Source organism: Oncorhynchus tshawytscha, linkage group LG06 (assembly GCF_018296145.1).
Source record: "Oncorhynchus tshawytscha isolate Ot180627B linkage group LG06, Otsh_v2.0, whole genome shotgun sequence".
NCBI lineage: Eukaryota > Metazoa > Chordata > Actinopteri > Salmoniformes > Salmonidae > Oncorhynchus > Oncorhynchus tshawytscha.
Window position 1 is genome coordinate 66,455,154 of NC_056434.1, and position 18,889 is coordinate 66,474,042.

General features: G+C 43.1%; 1 protein-coding gene across 1 annotated transcript in view; it reads right to left on the reverse strand.

The window, feature by feature from the left end:
- The window catches only part of LOC112252925 (melanopsin-A), a 31,599-nt gene extending 22,336 nt beyond the window's left edge, over window positions 1–9,263 (reverse strand). Inside the window, exons 1-6 of the mRNA XM_024424635.2 lie at window positions 9,082–9,263; window positions 8,278–8,411; window positions 5,064–5,267; window positions 3,137–3,308; window positions 2,838–3,002; window positions 2,553–2,660 (exon numbers count right to left, since the gene is read on the reverse strand). Coding sequence (XP_024280403.1) covers window positions 2,553–2,660; window positions 2,838–3,002; window positions 3,137–3,308; window positions 5,064–5,267; window positions 8,278–8,411; window positions 9,082–9,221 — 923 coding nt within the window. The 5' untranslated portion in view covers window positions 9,222–9,263. The remainder of the gene's footprint in view (window positions 1–2,552; window positions 2,661–2,837; window positions 3,003–3,136; window positions 3,309–5,063; window positions 5,268–8,277; window positions 8,412–9,081) is intronic.
- Window positions 9,264–18,889: the final 9,626 nt, after the last annotated feature.

The following is an 18,889-nucleotide window of genomic DNA, read 5'->3' on the forward strand; positions in this document are numbered from 1 at the left end:
TTCACAGACCTCAAAAGTAATCCCCAATGTGGTTCAAGCATTGTTGTGAACACAGAAAGTCAAATGTTGTTTTTCTACTAAAAAAGTTTGAAAATAATTGGGGAAAATCTGGGGGAAATCGAAACCTGGAAAACAAAACTGAGAAAATGGAATTTGGGGGAAAAAACTGAAGTAAAGCAAAAAGTGTAAATGGATTTTAAAAGGCCTCACTAAGTTTTTTTTGATGTGCATGACTGCAATTTAGAGTGTGAGTCATCCTGCAGCACAGCATTTTGGGGAAAGTTGAGGTTAGGTCCAATATTGACAATGCACCTAAGAGGGAAAGCATTTCGGCCACCCTAGAAATGTTTTAGAGTAATGTAATATATACAATTTAGCAGACGCTTTTATCCAAAGTGACTTACAGCGATTGGTGAATAAATGTTTACATATGGCGTGGTCCCGGGAATCAAACCCACTATCCCGGCATTGCAATGACAGTGTTATAAATGCTTTGTGAAGCTTCCATTTAACATGATTTATAAGGCTTTTTTAAAGTGGTGCTTATGCCACCCTTTATAAAGCACAGGTTTATGTCATATTTGACATAGTGGGTTATGTCACATTTGACATTGGTGGTTGCCACACAGTTAGGCCATATTTATGAACCCTTTATAAAGGTATACGGTTCTAGATGATTTGTAACACATTGATGCAGTGTTTATGCCGGCTTTATGAAAGCTTTAAAAAGCTGCACGTCAGTTACCAAAGCGGGACCATGTTGGGTCAAAAGACATGACCAGAATGCATCAGTGATTCGTATTCCCTTGCAACTTTCTGAAGTCTGTATGTGGGCAGTGCGCATATTTCTACCGTTTTGTGTAGCCGTTAGCGATGCTAATGATAACCTTCAGGTAAGTCTTCAGGTAGACGGAAAGGCTTTTTCAAAAACCTTCTCTGTCACGCCCCTGATCTGTTTCACCTGTCCTTGTGCTTGTCTCCACCCCCCTCCAGGTGTCACCCATCTTCCCCATTTATCCCCTGTGTATTTATACCTGTGTTTTCTGTCTGTCTGTTGCCAGTCCGTCTTGTTAGTTCAAGCCTACCAGCTTTTTGTCTCAGCTCCTGTTTTACCCTAGTCTCTCTTTTACTCATCCTGGTTTTTGACCTTTGCCTATCCTGACCCTGTACCAGCCCGCCTGACCACTGCCTGTCTCTGACCCTGATCCTGCCTGCCGTCCTGTACCTTTGCTCCACCTCTGGATAACCGACCTCTGCCTGACCTGACCTGACCCTGAGCTTGCCTGCCGTCCTGTACCTTGGACTCTGCTCTGGCTTGATTCCTGATATTCTCAATTAAAAGTTAAAGCTAGAATCCTTGGTTGCTACATCCATTTTTGGACTAATAAATGTATGTTATATACCCAAAATGTAAACAAACACTGTTTAGCCCCAAGACATGATTACAACTATAATGTTGATATCATGGATGTTCAGTCCTTGCATCCATAGCTCTGTCTGTGAATTTGAGAGTTATATTTCTCCAGGCCCATCCCACAGCTTTTTACCAAAACAAAATCTGGTTGAATCAATGTTGTTTCCACGTCATTTCAACCAAAACATATGTGATGCCGTTGAATCAACGTGGAAAACTGATTGGATTTGCAAAAAGTCATTCAATTAAGGGAAGTGACCATTTTCTTCCAACTTTTAACCTACAGTTAATCCAATGACATGGTGACAGTTTTTCACATTGAGTTGACAACTCAAACAAATGTAAATCAAAACGTGATGTTTAAATGACGTCTGTGTCCAGTGGGAAGGAGGGTGAACACTTTGTTATTGTTTCAACTGTAGAATCTAACCAAGTACAAAGTACAAAGTTACCTACTGTAACAGTATGTCTACTGGGCAGAATTATGATTATTTGTTGCAATCCAGTGTTCATTTCTTCTGCAAACTCCAACACAACAGAATCACTGCTAACCAAAACAACAGTGCTAACTAGGTGTGATCTCCTGATGTAAGAATTGTTTGGAACTAAGAACACATTTTAAAAAGTTTGTCCTCTCTTTCTTTTTTTGCTGTGGTATTGTTTTAGTATTGAGTATCGTGATACTAAACCTGGTATTGGTATCAAAGTAAACATTCTGGTATCGTGACAACACCAGTCTGATCGCTAGCTGACAGGGGCTATACCCTTCCTGTCTCTCAGATTTGATCGATTCTTATGGGATGGAATGCAAATGGTTCACTTGGCCAGTATCAGATTAGTGAAATTAAAAACAACAGAATAGCCCTTTGACTTTGTTGCTTAGCGGAATTTCCAAATGGGGTTGGGTAAGCAGATTTGACCCATACTGCAACAATAGAAACCATTATATTTTATTTTGTGGCAGCAAGACTACAGTACCTGTACTTGGGGTTGCAGCAAGACTACAGTACCTGTACTTGGGGTTGCAGCAAGACTACAGTACCTGTACTTGGGGTTGCAGCAAGACTACAGTACCTGTACTTGGGGTTGCAGCAAGACTACAGTACCTGGACTTGGGGTGGCAGCAAGACTACAGTACCTGTACTTGGGGTGGGTGATGGCATAGATGATGGGGTTGTGAATGGCTGAAGCCTTGGCGATCACAGCAGGCACTGAGTTCATGTAGGGGGTCAGAAAATCTGTATACCTACAGGGGACATGAGGAGGGCAGAGAGAGAGGGCTGTTAGGCTTTAAGGTAGAATTATACAATATATATTGTATAATATATTGAATGGTCAAGGTATGAATGTTGTGGCTGCGGCAATGCTTTTAGAAGTGGGTGTGTATTGTGTCTATATAGTATAGTATATCAAAACCACTCACCCTGAAAATGCGGTCAGGGCAACAGCAGAGTAGGGGGACCAAGAGATGACATAGAGGAGGATGACAATAAGAGCGATCTTAGCCATCTTCCACTCATTCTTCAGCCGATGGAAACTCTTAATGGAGTCTCTGGTGCTACCAGTGCCGTTGATCTTGGTTACAGCCCTATGACACACACACACACAGATTTATTTTTTCATGTGAGAAATTAGAAATGCTTAGAGAATCCAATGCAGTAACTTAATTTGACACTTCCAGTGACATCTCTAGACCAGCTCTCTGGTGTCAAATCCACTCACTTGTTAGTTGTACGTATGGCTCTGAAGATGAAGAAGTAGCAGTACATGATGACGATCAGGGGGATGAAGAAGACAAAGGTGAAGAGCAGCATGGTGTAGGCACGCACAGACGGGGTAAAGGTCACATAGTCCCATGTACAGGAGGTCAACAGACCCTCTGGAACATAGGCACCTTGGGTGGAGAGGGGGGGGGGTAAGGGAGAGACGAGAGGAAAAGGGAAGGAGAGACAAGGGGATAAAGAAAGGAGGAAAGGAGAGGGGTACGGGGTAAGGGAGAGGGAAGAGGAAAGGGGAAGGAGAGACAAGGGGATAGAGAAAGGAGAGAGAAGGGGATAGAGAGAAAGGAGAGAGAAAGGAGAGAGAAGGGGATAGAGAAAGGAGAGAGAAGGGGATAGAGAAAGGAGAGAGAAGGGGAAAGAGAAAGGAGAGAGAAGGGGATAGAGAAAGGAGAGAGAAGGGGATAGAGAAAGGAGAGAGAAGGGGAACAGAGAAAGGAGAGAGAAGGGGATAGAGAAAGGAGAGAGAAGGGGAACAGAGAGGGGGATAGAGAAAAAGGAGAGAGAAAGGAGAGAGAAATGAGAGAGAAGGGGAAAGAGAAAGGGAACAGAGAGGGGGAAAAGGGTAACATATAAGGAGAGAGAAGGGGATAGAGAAAGGAGAGAGAAGGGGAAAGAGAAAGGGAACAGAGAGGGGGATAGAGAAAGGAGAGAGAAGGGGATAGAGAAAGGAGAGAGAAGGGGATAGAGAAAGGAGAGAGAAGGGGATAGAGAAATGAGAGAGAAGGGGAAAGAGAAAGGGAACAGAGAGGGGGAAAAGGGTAACATATAAGGAGAGAGAAGGGGATAGAGAAATGAGAGAGAAGGGGAAAGAGAAAGGGAACAGAGAGGGGGAAAAGGGTAACATATAAGGAGAGAGACAATGTTCTTTCTTCAACACCACTTCAAAGTCATCTACAAGTTGTTTGTCATGCATCATCCATTGAAGCCCTGCTATGGTAAAACAATCAGTCAGGGAAAGCAAAGGACATTCGCATCAATAGGAAGACACAAGAAAACCAAAGTTTGGATCAAGGGAGCACTCCTGATTAACTAAATGCTCTGGACGATCAAAGCCTCAAATTGTATAACGGCGCAGTTTTGTTTTGCTTTCATGTTATTAATGTTTTTTCCCCAGAGGGGGTGAAATGATGTGGTAATCTGCGGAGACGGGGCAAAGATGGGGACGTCAGATGGGTTTAAGGAGACAGACGCCCTTCTTGTTGTCAGATAGGACATTCGTGTTGCGAAACCATGTCTGGGTTGGCACGCCTGCATGCAGAGCCCAGCCCCAGACTGTTGCAGGAGGTAGCCAGTCCATGATCTCCTATCCCTATCCCTATCCCTATCCCTCTCCCCAAACCCCCTCTACCCTCCACATTGTCTGAGTTAGTGTCACCCCAAGGTCCTTTCCAGCATATCACCCATTAACGTGCTGGGCAGAATCGGGCTGGATACATTTGTTATTTGCCAGAGATTCACACAATGATGGGGTGCGAGTAATTCTGAGGACAGCATACTGTAAGGCCAGGCCCATGTGAGGCTTATGAGGGGCCCATTCCAGCCAGTTCGCCCACTAGTTTAATTTAATTCCTTATCACTGAAAGATCTCAGGCAGCTCAGAACACCTGATCCAATGCCTAAATCCTCATTCCTAAACTAAGCTACTGCTAACTGGAGTTCAAAGAGAGAACACAGAGCCAGGGGGAGCACTCGTTCCCGCTGTCTTTCTATCTTGCTGTCTTTTTTAGCTCTTTCTAACACATGCATACACTGACACAACCACAACTCTCCCATACAGCGTGTACAGCCCTGGCATACTGAATCTCATCCCAATATGTGTGTATGTGCGGATGCGTGCGTGAGTGATGATCATGTATGTGTGGACCTACTCCAGCCGAAGAAAGGGGGCAGGCTCCACCCCAGTGAGTAGGCCCAGGCAGCCATGAGGACGAGCAGGGCTCGTTTCTTGGAGAGCACCCCAATGGAGGCCAACGGACGCGTGATCACAAAGTAGCGGTCCACTGCTATCACCGTCAAAGTGATCATAGAGCAGATCCCAAATAGAGCCCCGCAGAATGCATAGAGCTCACAGCCTAGAAGACACAGAGACAGAGAGAGTACAGTTAACTACTGAGATCAAAGGTGGGAATAGAAAAGAAACAGATTGATAGAGAGTCAGAGTACTGTTAATTACTGAGAAAAGTATTAAAACCCCCCAGAAGGAAACAGAAAGGGTGAGAAAGAGAGAGAGAGAAAGAGATACGTCGGTTGGTGTGTTGTAATGCCCCCTGTGGGTGATAGTCACTCCATAGCCTGGATAATGATCAGCAGAGAACCAGGTCAAACACAGGGCCAGCCTGCAGAGAGAGTGGGCCTAGCAGAGGGTAATGACTCACCCCATCTCAGATTCACACTCAACACTCACCCTGTTGTGACACCCATCCACCTCCACTCTGCAGGGACCAGAACATATAGAGTATCAGTCAAAAGTTTGGACACACCTACAGTACTCATTCTAGGGTTTTTCTTTATTTGTATTATTTTCTAAATTGTAGAATAATAGTGAAGACATCAAAACTTTGAAATAACACATATGGAATCATGTAGTAACCAAAAAAAATGTTAAACAAATCAAAATGTATGTTATATTTGAGATGCTTCAAAGTAGCCACCCTTTTCTTCAAATGCAGTCGCAAAAACCATCAAGTGCTATGATGAAACTGGCTCTCATGAGGACCGCCACAGGAAAGGAAGACCCAGAGTTACCTCTGCTGCAGATGATAAGTTCCTTAAAGTAACCACCCTCAGAAATTGCAGCTCAAATAAATGCTTCACAGAGTTCAACAGACATCTGAATGTCAACTGTTCAGAGGAGACTGTGTGAATCAGGCCTTCATGGTCAAATTGCTGCAAAGCAACCCCTTCTAAAGGACACTAAGAAGAAGAGACTTGCTTGAGCCAAGAAACACGAGCAATGGACATTAGACCGGTGGAAATCAGTCCTTTGGTCTGATGAGACCAAATATGAGGTTTTTGGTTCCAACCGCAGTGTCTTTGTGAGACGCAGAGTACATAAATGGCTGATCTCTGCATGGGTGGTTCCCACCGTGAAGCATGGAGGAGGAGGTGTGGGGGAGCTTTGCTGGTGACTCTGTCTGATTTATTTAGAATTCAAGGCACACTTAACCAGCATGGCTCTGCATTCTGCAGAGATACGCCATCCAATCTGGTTTGCGCTTAGTGGGACTATCATTTGTTTTTCAACAGGACAATAACCCAACATACCTAAAGGCTGTGTAAGGGCTATTTGACCAAGAAGGAGAGTGTTGGAGTGCTCCATCAGAAGACCTGGCCTCCAAAATCACCCAATCTAAACCCAATTGAGATGGTTTGGGATGAGTTGGACTGCAGAGTTAAGGAAAAGCAGCCAACAAGTGCTCAGCATATGTGGGAACTCCTTTAAGCTGGTTGAGAGAATGCCAAGAGTGTGCAAAGCTGTCATCCAGGCAAAGGGTGGCTACTCTGAAGAATCCAAAATCTAAAATATATTTTGATTTGTTAATACTTTTTTTGGTTACTACAGGATTCCATATGTGTTATTTCATCGTTTTTGATGTCTTCACTATCATTCTACAATGTAGAAAATAGTCAAAATAAAGAAAACTCTTGAATGAGTAGGTGTGTCCAAACTTTTGACTGGTACTGTACCTCAATCAAAACCTCAATGTCTCGCAAAATATAGATATTGTGCAACATATTATTTGTATATATGTCATGATAGACCACTCCATAGCTGTGTTAATACAAATCACACACTCCAGGGGTGATGTCTTGCCTGGGGTAATACCTTGTGTTAGTGTGGTATGGCAGTAGCCTAAGGCTGTTACACACCCTCAATGGTGGGTGATGCCAGGGAAGATTTGACGCCTTAACTTACTGGAGCAAGTTGGGTTTACCAATGGCAGAACTGGGAATACACAGTACAGCTCCGGTTCTGGCTATTTCAACTGAGCAAAAATAGATAAAGATATTAAAACTCTTGAATATATCAATGAAGAAGCAGATTTGGCACAACGATTTTCAATATCAAGCTTGAGTCATCTGTAATCACCTAAATTGCAGGTATTGAGTTGTATATGAGTGCTGCCCACCAGGACACAGGAAATACACTTGAACACAATTTCCACTTTATTTATTCTTTCCCAGTTAATTTGGACGACAACAATAAGGTAGGAGGGTAGGTGGGGGTAGGGGGTTGTTAGAGATATGTGATCTGAAGATCACTAGGATTTATAAAAATGGATTAGGTTCAATATAATTCCTCATGATGTCAAAAGGTCTGTAATTCAACGAGAATAAATCTATCTTCCATGCTCATAAATAAAAATCGAGATATTCTAGCACTTGCTGTTTATAATACAGAATGAGAATAAAGCAGCTGTGCCAGTTAGGGCTTCTTCTTTCTCCCACAGCTATTGTACACTCTTAGAAAAAAAAGTGCTATCTAGAACCTAGAAGGGTTCTTCGGCTCTCCCCATAGGATAACCCTTTGAAGAACCATTTTCGGTACCAGGTAGAACCCTTTTGGGTTGCAAGTTCCTACATGAAACCAAAAAGGGTTCTACATGGAACCAAAAAGAGTTCTCCTATGGGGACAGCTGAAAAACCCTTTTGGAACCCTTTTTTCTAAGAGTGTAGTGATGTTGTGTGAGGTGTTTGCAGAAGTAAGTAGCCTTTCCCTGTATCTCTAGGCAACATCTCATTGAGAGTTTTCCATTCATATGTTCTTTAATTCCATGACTATGGTAATAAATAAACACATTCCTTTCATAGACTTCTCCCTCTTTCCATCCCCCGCCTTTTCTGTCCAACGTATTAACCTTGTAAGACACAAGCTCTGTCAATTCCTTCATTCCACCTCCTTCCAGTCAATTATAGGAAACGGACGCAATTCAAAGACTGAATTTGTCCACACAATTCTATGCTATTTTGTGTTTTTTGGTTTGAAGTCAATTATAGTTTTTTTGTTTTTTTGGGGGGGGGGGGGGGTGTCTGAGTGGAAAATATTGGCCTCAGACATGTTCGGAGATGGGTGTTGAGTACCTTTCTCCCCGAAGATCCACCTCCTGTGCATGGAGTTGGTGAAGAAGATGGGTGCCTGTATGATGCACATCATGAAGTCAGTGATGGCCAGGTTAATGATGAACATGTTGGCTGGAGTCCTCAGTGACCTGCTCCTGTCGAACACAACACATACAGCACAGGGAAACACAAGATGGTTATTGTTCTGTAATTGCGTACAGTAGTACCCCTCTTTTTATGGTGAAGGGTTTATTATTGTTGACAACTTTTTAGCTATGGATAGAGCTTGTGCCATCAATTTGTCCAACACGTATGACTTATATCTGCATATGATTGTGTGTGTATGCCTGTATGTATATTATTTTAGAATTTTACCCCCTTTTCTCCCCTATTTCGTGGTATCCAATTGTTTTAGTAGCTACTATCTTGTCTCATCGCTACAACTCCCGTACGGGCTCGGGAGAGACGAAGGTTGAAAGCCATGCGTCCTCCGATACACAACCCAACCAAGCCGCACTGCTTCTTAACACAGCGCGCATCCAACCCGGAAGCCAGCCGCACCAATGTGTCGGGGGAAACACCGTGCACCTGGCAACCTTGGTTAGCGCGCACTGCGCCCGGACCGCCACAGGAGTCGTTGGTGCGCGATGAGACAAGGATATCCCTACCGGACAAAACCTCCCTAAACCGGACGACGCTAGGCCAATTGTGCGTCGCCCCACGGACCTCCCGGTCGTGGCCGGTTACGACAGAGCCTAGATTATCTGCTCTTCTAAAGTGGAGAGAGAGAGAGTTACACTACCATAGGGAGCAACTGTCCCTTACCTGCTGAAGGCATAGATAACCAGGAAGTTGCCCACCATGCCGGTGATGCCGATAGCCAGGATGACGGCCCCTATAGTATAATGGGCGTGGTCAGGTACATCCACAGTGGGGAAGGGGTGACGAGGGGCCTCGTGCACCATGGCCACCTACAGGTAAACGAAAATAACTGCATTTAAACAGGAACCTGTGCAACAGCCACAGTTGGCAATACTAAATTGTGATTAATTAACCGTATCCACTTGTCCACTTGTTAATGTGCACTCTCAAACTTTTTGTATAATTTCAGCCAGTAGTTTTGAAAGTGGTGCTCACGAGCCAAAACGGTCCTTCCTTTAGTCATCCATTTCCTGTGATATGTTACGAATTTAGCAATTTGTATGATATGTGAATTTTGCAATTCATGTGATATGTTAAGAATCCAATTTGTGCAATATGTTACAAATCTCTCTTCAAACTGACTGACATTTCACAAATAATTGGGTTTTAAATCAAGTCCTTTGTGAAGGATCAAACAATGCATCCTGTCTCATTCTAATTCTTAATCCTTTGATTCATGTTGGCATTTCAAAAATAAACTAACCAGTAAACTTGTTTCCCCTCTGGTTTGTATTCTTTTAAAACAAGGATTTAGTTTCTTAATTTTGTTCTTGAAACCTGCCCCCAGAATCCTTATGCAGGATAGAACAATTGTAAAATGCTGGCCTGCACACTTGCATGAGCCTATTTGATAGTCATTAGGATAGGATGTACCCAGGAAATGTGATCCCAGGGGGCCAAACAACTGGGGGGGGGAAGCTGTACACGTTCAACACATGACTGGACTGAGACCAGAATCCTCATTTGAGATTTGCATGAGTCTACTTATAAGTTAATCTTACCCAAAGACCATCACAAGCCACATGGAGGATATTTTTTGAAACATTTTTATTTAACCTTTATTTAGCGAGGCAAGTCAGTTAAGAACAAAATTCTTATTAACAATGACAGCCTACCGAACTGCCTTGTTCAGGGGCAGAACGACAGATTTTTACCTTGTCAGCTCGGGGACTCAATATCAAGTTGAGTTTGACACCAAACTCCACACTGTTGTCACTGACTAAGTACAATTTCTGTACTTACAGCGTTCATATAATGTTTTTACTTTCGCTGACCTTATTTTTTTTATCGACATTTCTCAATAAAACTCATGAATGCAACATGATGAATGTTCATGAATGTTTATGTCAAATAGTTTGGTGTTTAACTTGTAGAAATGGTTGTCCTGAAAAGAACACGGGGAAAACAAGTGTTGGACATGCAGATAAATGAAAGTCAGAAAAGGGTTAAACACCATCACATTGGAAACATAAATGACAAAAATATGCTAATACACATAACAATAGGGCATATTGTAGCCTACAGTGCCTTCGGGAAGTATTCAGACCCCTTGACTTTTTCCAAATGTAGTTAGGCTACAGCGTTATACAAAAATGGATTTAAAAAAAACAAATCCATCATCAATTTACACACAATAGCCCATAATGACAAAGGAAAAACAGGTTTTTCAAAAATAGTGTAATTTCTTACGAATAAAAACTGAAATATCATATTTACATAAGTATTCAGACGCTTTACTCAATCCTTTGATGTAGCAACTTTGGCAGCAGTTACAGCTTCGAGTCTTCTTGGGTATGACGCTATGAGCTTGGCACACCTGTATTCGGGGAGTTTCTCCCATTCTTCTCTACAGATCCTCTCAAGCTCTGTCAGGTTGGATGGGGAGCATCACTGCACAGCTATTGTCAGGTCTCTCCAGAGATGTTCGATTGGGTTCAAGTCTGGGCTCTGGCTGGGCCACTCAAGGACATTCGTTGTCCTGTTGGAAGGTGAACCTTTGCCCCAGTCTGAGATGCTGAGCACTCTGGAGCAGGTTTTTATCATGGATCTCTCTGTACTTTGCTCCGTTCATCTTTACCTCGATCCTGACTAGGCTCCCAGTCCCTGCCGCTGAAAAACATCCCTACAGCACAGTGATGATCCGTCATACAGGGCAGGTGGGGAAGAGTCTAAGACCATGTCTAAGAGTAGAGCTTGGAAATTCAAGCCCCTTGGGTGCTGCCATAGAGTTACATTAGAAGTGTCCATCCAAGAAGGCTCAAGGTCATTGGCCACAGATAAAATTACATCACGTTATATCGACAGTAGCTTTGATTGGACTAATCATGTCAATATCATACTTTCAAAATCTTAGTTAGCAGTCATCATCATGAATCAAGTCGACAATCTCCTGGCAAATCCTTTTTAATCCTTGTCACGTGAAGAGAAATAACAAAGAGAAATGGTAGAAAAAACGTATCGGTGCTCATCGGCCATTGGACATACACATTATGGAAAATGCAAATTCAACAATGAATGGTTTGGAAGGAACCGGTGTCTAACTGCAAGTATTGCAAAGCAATCACTAACCTACTATTCAGTGGAGTGTGTGGTCCCAAGTCTGAGATTAAGGGTCTCTTTTCTAAGCCTAAAATGATAAACATTCAACATTGGCCATGATGTCAATGAAACATGATTTGTGCCGCGCTCAAAACAACTGTTAACTCGGAACTGCAAAATTTGACTTCAGTGAGTTCAAGAGAAAAGGGAACTCTGCAAAAAAACGAGCTCCGACTGGGAAAATACGTTTTGAATGGTCATCCAACTCGGAATTGTAAATTGGGAACAGACAGGTCTGTTTTTCTCTGAAGTTATCAGAGGAATTCAAGGTATTTGTCTACAGTGATATTGGCCTTGGACTATTTGTCTGGGTGTATTTGTGTGGGTGCAGTGAGAGTGGGAGCCATTATCACCATCACCACCATAATTGTCCTCTCCTTTTTCCTTCTCAGCTTCCTCACAATTGTCCTCTTCTTTTTCTTCCACCTCTTTTACCTCTTCCATTTCCTCATAATTGTCCTCCATCTGCTCCTTCTTCTTCTCCGCCTTCTCCTCCTCTTCCTCCCCATCATTGTATTTCACCATGTTCTTACCTTCACTAAACATGCTTTAGCCATCTCTGTTAGACTATGTTAGAGTGAGGTAGTGAGACAACCATATGTACATTCCACTCAGTCTGAAATTACTGAGATTTTAAATGACAGAGGGAGATGTTGCCTGGTCTTATTTATTCCATCACGCCTTTGATGGTGGGGACGCTTATCCCTGTTGATTTGTGTTCTCCTGCGGCGGCTTCAGAGCAGTCGAGCAGGAAATTGGCCCTGCGTGCCCTGAGTTCCTAACTCAAACAAATGATCTCTTCATTAAAGACATTCCGGAGAGACTCCAGAACAACATGACAGATGGAGAGGGATTCAAAAACAACGTGTGATGTTTGTATGTTGAGTTTAACTGGTGTGAGTTAATGGGGAAACTGGCTTCAAGCCTTTGGATGCAAATGGGTCTCCATTCATATTGAAGCTCAGAGAAGTTCATTTAAATGTGCAACTCCAGATGATTATTAGCAGAGTTAGTGTGCTTGGTGCTTTAAGGTTGGATAATCACTTCATCTTTCTGTTTCCAGCTTGTTAAGAGAAAAGGAAAAGGTTGAAAACAGCATCATATGGTCTAAATCCAGTTGTCTACAGTCACAGTCCTGCTAGTTTTTATTTTCCCCTGAAGCCTAGTTGAAGAATTAATGTCACTGACTGCCCAAAACTAAGTTAACCGCTAATTTAAAACGGCAAGAGCGGAAACCTAGCTTGCACCAGGACCTTCGTCTAGATAAAAAAACAACTGAAATAAACTCTCCCTCTTTTATTATGATGTGAATAGGAATGCATTCATCCTGTGAATTGTAATGAAATGGACTCCTCTCCTGAATGTTATATATATATAATTTGCATATGCATGAAAATGAAGCATGGTGGGAAGAGAAATGTCAGTTTCATCTGTTTCACAGTTGTACCTTTGCTCCCAGTAAAAACCTTTTTTTTTTTGTTGCTCCCAGTAAATTGATGAAGTTGGTAACAGCGGCTTATGACTGTGTCCTGTGGGCTTTTGGCGCCAGTTCTCAGCATCCCCTTTATCAACTTTTGATTGTGGTGGAATGAGTTAATGATTTACATTTTTCTATTTCTATTTGTCTCATAGGGTAAAATCCCAACTTCCTCAATAAGAGCAGAGAGAAAATACATGTTCAAACTTTAAGATCACCCAAAAGCCCTTGTCAAGAAACTATTATCTGAGGAGATCTGTTTTAAATTGTTTCACCTCACCTTGTCTGCCAGATATCATTCTGGGGCCATTATGTGTCCCGTGGACATCTTTTCTACAGTTTAACTGACAAAAGGTTGTACGGAGTGACTTAGGGATTCTCAAAGTCGGGACTTTTCACATAGAGGACTTACTGAGCTGTAGGAGACCCCTACACAATAATTACCGAACACAGACATTGAACCTGGGTTGTCTGTGCACCTCAAGATCACGTACAGCAGCATCTCTGTGAGCTAACAAGAGTCAATAGGAACAATCTCCACTAGACATCTGAAAATAGGTAATCTCCTTTCCCAGTGATCTAAAAAGGCCTGCCGTGAATGACTCACCTAGATGACCACACTGTATACACTGAGTATACACATCATGACATATACTGACCAAGTGAATCCAGATGAAAGCTATGAACCCATATTGATGTCCACTTCAAATCAGTGTAGATGAAGGGGGAGACAAATAAAATAAAATCGAATCACATTTTATATTTCACATACACATGGTTAGCAGATGTTAATGCGAGTGTAGCGAAATGCTTGTGCTTCTAGTTCCAACCATGCAGTAATATCTAACAAGTAATCTAACCTAACAATTTTCACAACAACTACCTAACTACCTTACAAGTGTAAAGGAATGAATAAGAATATGTACATAAAAAATATATGAATGAGTGATGGCCGAACGGCACAGGCAAGATGCAGTAGATGGTATAGAGTACAGTATATACATATGAGCTGAGTAATGTAGGGTATGTAAACATTATATAAAGTGGCATTTTTTAGTGATACATTTATCACATACATTTTTCCATTATTAAAGTGGCTAGAGTTGAGTCAGTGTGTTGGCAGCAGCCACTCGATGTTAGTCATGGCTGTTTAACAGTCTGATGACCTTGAGATAGAAGCTGTTTTTCAGTCTCTCGGTCCCAGCTTTGATGCACCTGTACTGACCTCGCCTTCTGGATGATAGCAGGTTGAACAGGCAGTGGCTTGGGTGGTTGTTGTCCTCGATGATCTTTTTGGCCTTCCTGTGACATCGGGTGGTGTAGGTTTCCTGGAGGGCAGGTAGTTTGCCCCCGGTGATGCGTTGTGCAGACCTCACTACCCTCTGGAGAGCCTTACGGTTATGGGCGGAGCAGTTGCCATACCAAGTGGTGATACAGCCCAACAGGATGCTCTTGATTGTGCATCTGTAAAAGTTTGTGAGTGTTTTTGGTGACAAGACAAATTTCTTCAGCCTCCGGAGGTTGAAGAGGCACGACTGCGCCTTCTTCACCACGCTGTATGTGTGGGTGGACCATTTCAGTTAGTCCATGATCTGTACGCAGAGGAACTTAAAACTTTCCACCTTCTCCACTACTGTTCCGTCAATGTGGATAGGGGGGTGCTCCCTCTGCTGTTTCCTGAAGTCCACGATCATCTTCTTTGTTTTGTTGACATTGAGTGTGAGGTTATTTTCCTGACACCACACTCCGAGGGCCCTCACCTCCTCCCTGTAGGCCGTCTCATCATTGTTGGTAATCAAGCCTACCACTGTAGTGTCGTCTGCAACTTGATGATTGAGTTGGAGGCGTGCATGGCCACGCAGTCATGGGTGAACAAGGAGTACAGGAGAGGGCTGAGAACGCACCCTTGTGGGGCCCCAGTGTTGAGGATCAGTGGGGTGAAGATGTTCTTACCTACCCTCACCACCTGTGGGCGGTAGTTATTTAGCTCAGTTACCTTAGCTTTCTTGGGAACAGGAACAATGGTGGCCCTCTTGAAGCATATGGGAACAGCAGACTGGGATAAGGATTGATTGAATATGTCCGTGAACACACCAGTCAGCTGGTCTGCGCATGCTCTGAGGGCGCGGCTGGGGATGCCGTATGGGCCTGCAGCCTTGCGGGGGTTAACACGTTTAAATGTTTTACTCACTTTGGCTGCAGTGAAGGAGAGCCTGCAGGTTTTGGTAGCGGGCCGTGTCAGTGGCAGTGTATTGTCCTCAAAGTGAGCAAAAAAGTTGTTTCGTCTGTCTGGGAGCAAGACATCGTGGTCCGCGACGGGGCTGGTTCTTCTTTTGTAGTCCGTGATTGACTATAGACCCTGCCACATACCTCTTCTGTCTGAGCCATTGAATTGCGACTATACTTTGTCTCTATACTGACACAGCTTGTTTGATTGATTTGCGGAGGGAATAGCTACACTGTTTTTATTCGGTCATGTTTCCGGTTACCTTGCCCTGATTAAAAGCAATGGTTCGCGCTTTCAGTTTTGCACGAATGCTGCCATCAATCCATGGTTTCTGGTTGGGGAACGTTTTAATAGACGATGTGCGTACAACATCACCGCTGCACTTGCTAATAAACTCGCTCACTGAATCAGCGTATTCATCAATGTTGTTGTTCGACGCTATGCGGAACATATCCCAGTCCACGTGATCGAAGCAATCTTGAAGCGTGGAATCCGATTGGTCGGACCAGCGTTGAACAGACCTGAGCGCGGGTGCTTCCTGTTTAAGTTTCTGTTTATAGGCTTGGAGCAACAAAATGGAGTCGTGGTCAACTTTCCGAAAGGAGGGCGGGGGAGGTCCTTATATGCATCGCGGAAGTTAGAATAACAATGATCCAGGGTTTTGCCAGCCCAGGTTGCACAATAGATATGCTGTTATAATTTATGGAGCCTTGTTTTCAGATTAGCCTTGTTAAAATCCCCAGCTACAATAAATGCAGCCTCAGGATATATGGTTTCCAGTTTACATAGACTTGAATGAAGACAGGTTAAAGAAGGATTTTTAAGCCTTGAGACAATAGAAACATTGATTGTGTATGTGTGCCATTTAGAGCGTGAATGGGCAAGACAAAATATTTAAGTGCCTTTGAACGAGGTAATGTAGTAGGTGCTATACGCACCGGTTTGTTTCAAGAAGTGCAACGCTGCTGGGTTTTCACACTCAACAGTTTCCCATGTGCGTCAAGAATGTTCCACCACCCAAAGGACATCCAGCCAACTTGACACAACTGTGGGAAGCATTGGATTCAACATTTCGACACCTTATAGAGAGAGTCCTTGCCCCGACTAGTTTTTCGGGCAAAAGGGGGTGCAACTCAATATTAGGAAAGTGTTCCTGGTTTTGTACATTCAGTGTATATAACAGCCCGACTGGACAAGAAATGTACAATCCTGAAGTGTCCAGAGGTGTACAATCTAGTGCTTCACATTATTCACAGAACATTGAATGGCATTCTATTCTATTCACTAGAACCGGAAGGTTGCAAGTTCAAACCCCCGAGCTGACAAGGTACAAATCTGTCGTTCTGCCCCTGAAGGCAGTTAACCCACTGTTCCTAGGCCGTCATTGAAAATAAGAATTTGTTCTTAACTGACTTGCCTGGTTAAATAAAGGTCAAATTAAAAAAATTAAAATTTAAAAAAATGATGGGGAATGTTTTCTGTCTGTTGGCAGTGTTGTGAATGCATCCGTGGTAGTGGACTTGGGAGGGAAAAGCAACAATATTGAATTTTGAGATACAGACTGGCAACCAGACAATTTGGCAGGGCTGAAGCCACGGCACGACCTGGCAGGGCACCTGAATTTGAATCTTGTCTCAGCCAATCAGGCTAGCTATTTTTATAAATATTTATATTTAGTAGCCTATTCACCAATAATACGATAGGTGCACTTGATTCAGCTGCCCTGCATGCCGGGTAGGTGAAGTGTTCCCATTTTGAACCATTTAATTTGTCTAAAGATACAAACTCCTCCTATTGGCAGGCCCAGAGAGCTAAATCAGGTTCACCTGTAGGCATATTGCTGGCCAATCAGATAGGTGCATACCACTGGCCAAATGGATAGCTTAGATCACTGTGTCTTCAGCAGCTTCCACGAGCCCACAGCAAAGTTGTTACTGACTGTAGAGCATGCTAACCAGGGCCGGCCCCAGGCATAAGCAACATAAGCGGTTGCTTAGGGCCCCCAGCCACTAAGGGGCCTCCAATGATTGGAGATGATTGTGGACTACAGAAAAAGGAGGACCGAGCACGCCACCATTCTCATCGACGGGGCTGTAAGGGAGCAGGTTGAGAGCTTCAAGTTCCTTGGTGTCCACATCCCCAACAAACTAACATGATCCAAGCACACCAAGACAGTCGTGAAGAGGGCACGACAAAACATAGTCCTCCTCATGAGACTGAAAAGATTTGTCATGGGTCCTCAGATCCTCAAAAGGTTCTACAGCTGCACCATCGAGAGCATCCTGACGGGTCCATCACTGCCTGGTATGGCAACTGCTCGGCCTCCGACGGCAAGGCACTAAAGAGGGTAGTGCATACAGCCGAGTACATCACTGGGGCCAAGCTTCCTGCCATACAGGACCTCTATACCAGGCGGTGTCAGAGGAAGGCCTTAAAAATTGTCATAGATTCCAGCCACCCAAGTCATAGACTGTTCTCTCTGCTGTCCGGAGCGCCAAGTCTAGGTCCAAGAGGCTTCTAAACAGCTTCTACCCCCAAGCCATAAGACTCCTGAACATCTAATCAAATGGCTACCCAGACTATTTGCATCCCCCCCCCCACTCTTTTACACTGCTGTTACTCTGTTATTATCTATTCATAGTCACTTTAATAACTCTAACTCATGTAGGCCTACATATTACCTCAATTACCTTGACTCTGTACCTGCACCCCCTGTATACAGACTCACTATTGTTATTTTACTGCTGCTCTTTAATTATTTGTTGCTTTTATTTCTTATTCTTATTTTATTTAAGTTTTTTATTTTTTTTTACTGCATTGTTGGTTAGCGTTTGTAAGTTGCATTTCACTGTAAGGTCTACCTACACCTGTTGTATATCGGCGCGTGTGACAAATACAATTTGATTTGATACATTGTAGGCGCCCTTGATCTCTCGCATCCAGCAGAGAATTGTTTCTAGCTCCAACAGTGCATAATACCTAACAATACAAGACAATACACACAAATCCCAAAGATTAAGAGAATGAGCAATGTCAGAGTCAAGAATATAAAGATATATATGTACAGTATTTTAGTGGTGTGCGGGTCAGCCGTTTGTTCACCCGCACCAGCCCGCAATTGCTAATAACCCATCCGCCTCCACCCAACCCTAATCCAAAAACATAGAAAATGCACCATCGGATATGCACAGTGATTTTTTTGACAGGGGTTGGAGGATATTTTTTTGGTCTGATTTAGATATATTTCTGCTTATAATTTTCGACATTTTGGTAGGCTATTTGTTACTCAGCTTGTCTATAATTAGATACATGTAGTTTCTCTTTTGTCATTATATGTTGCCCTAGAAGAGTACAAATAAACCCTTTCTCAACAGAATAATGTAATGGATCGATCGAATTAATCCTTCAATCTAGTTGACATAGGTAAAGTTTACTCTGTCATCTTTCACCGAGCAAAGACGTTTAGGGACTGGGGAGAAAATACAATTGTTGTAAGGAAAAAGAAAGCTGTGAAAATTACCCAAAGTGTTTCTGATAAGATTTCAGTGTGGTTTCGACACATGTGTTATGTGGTTAAAATACTATCAGCTTTCATGGTGAAGACAACACCTCTACAGATGGTATCCAAC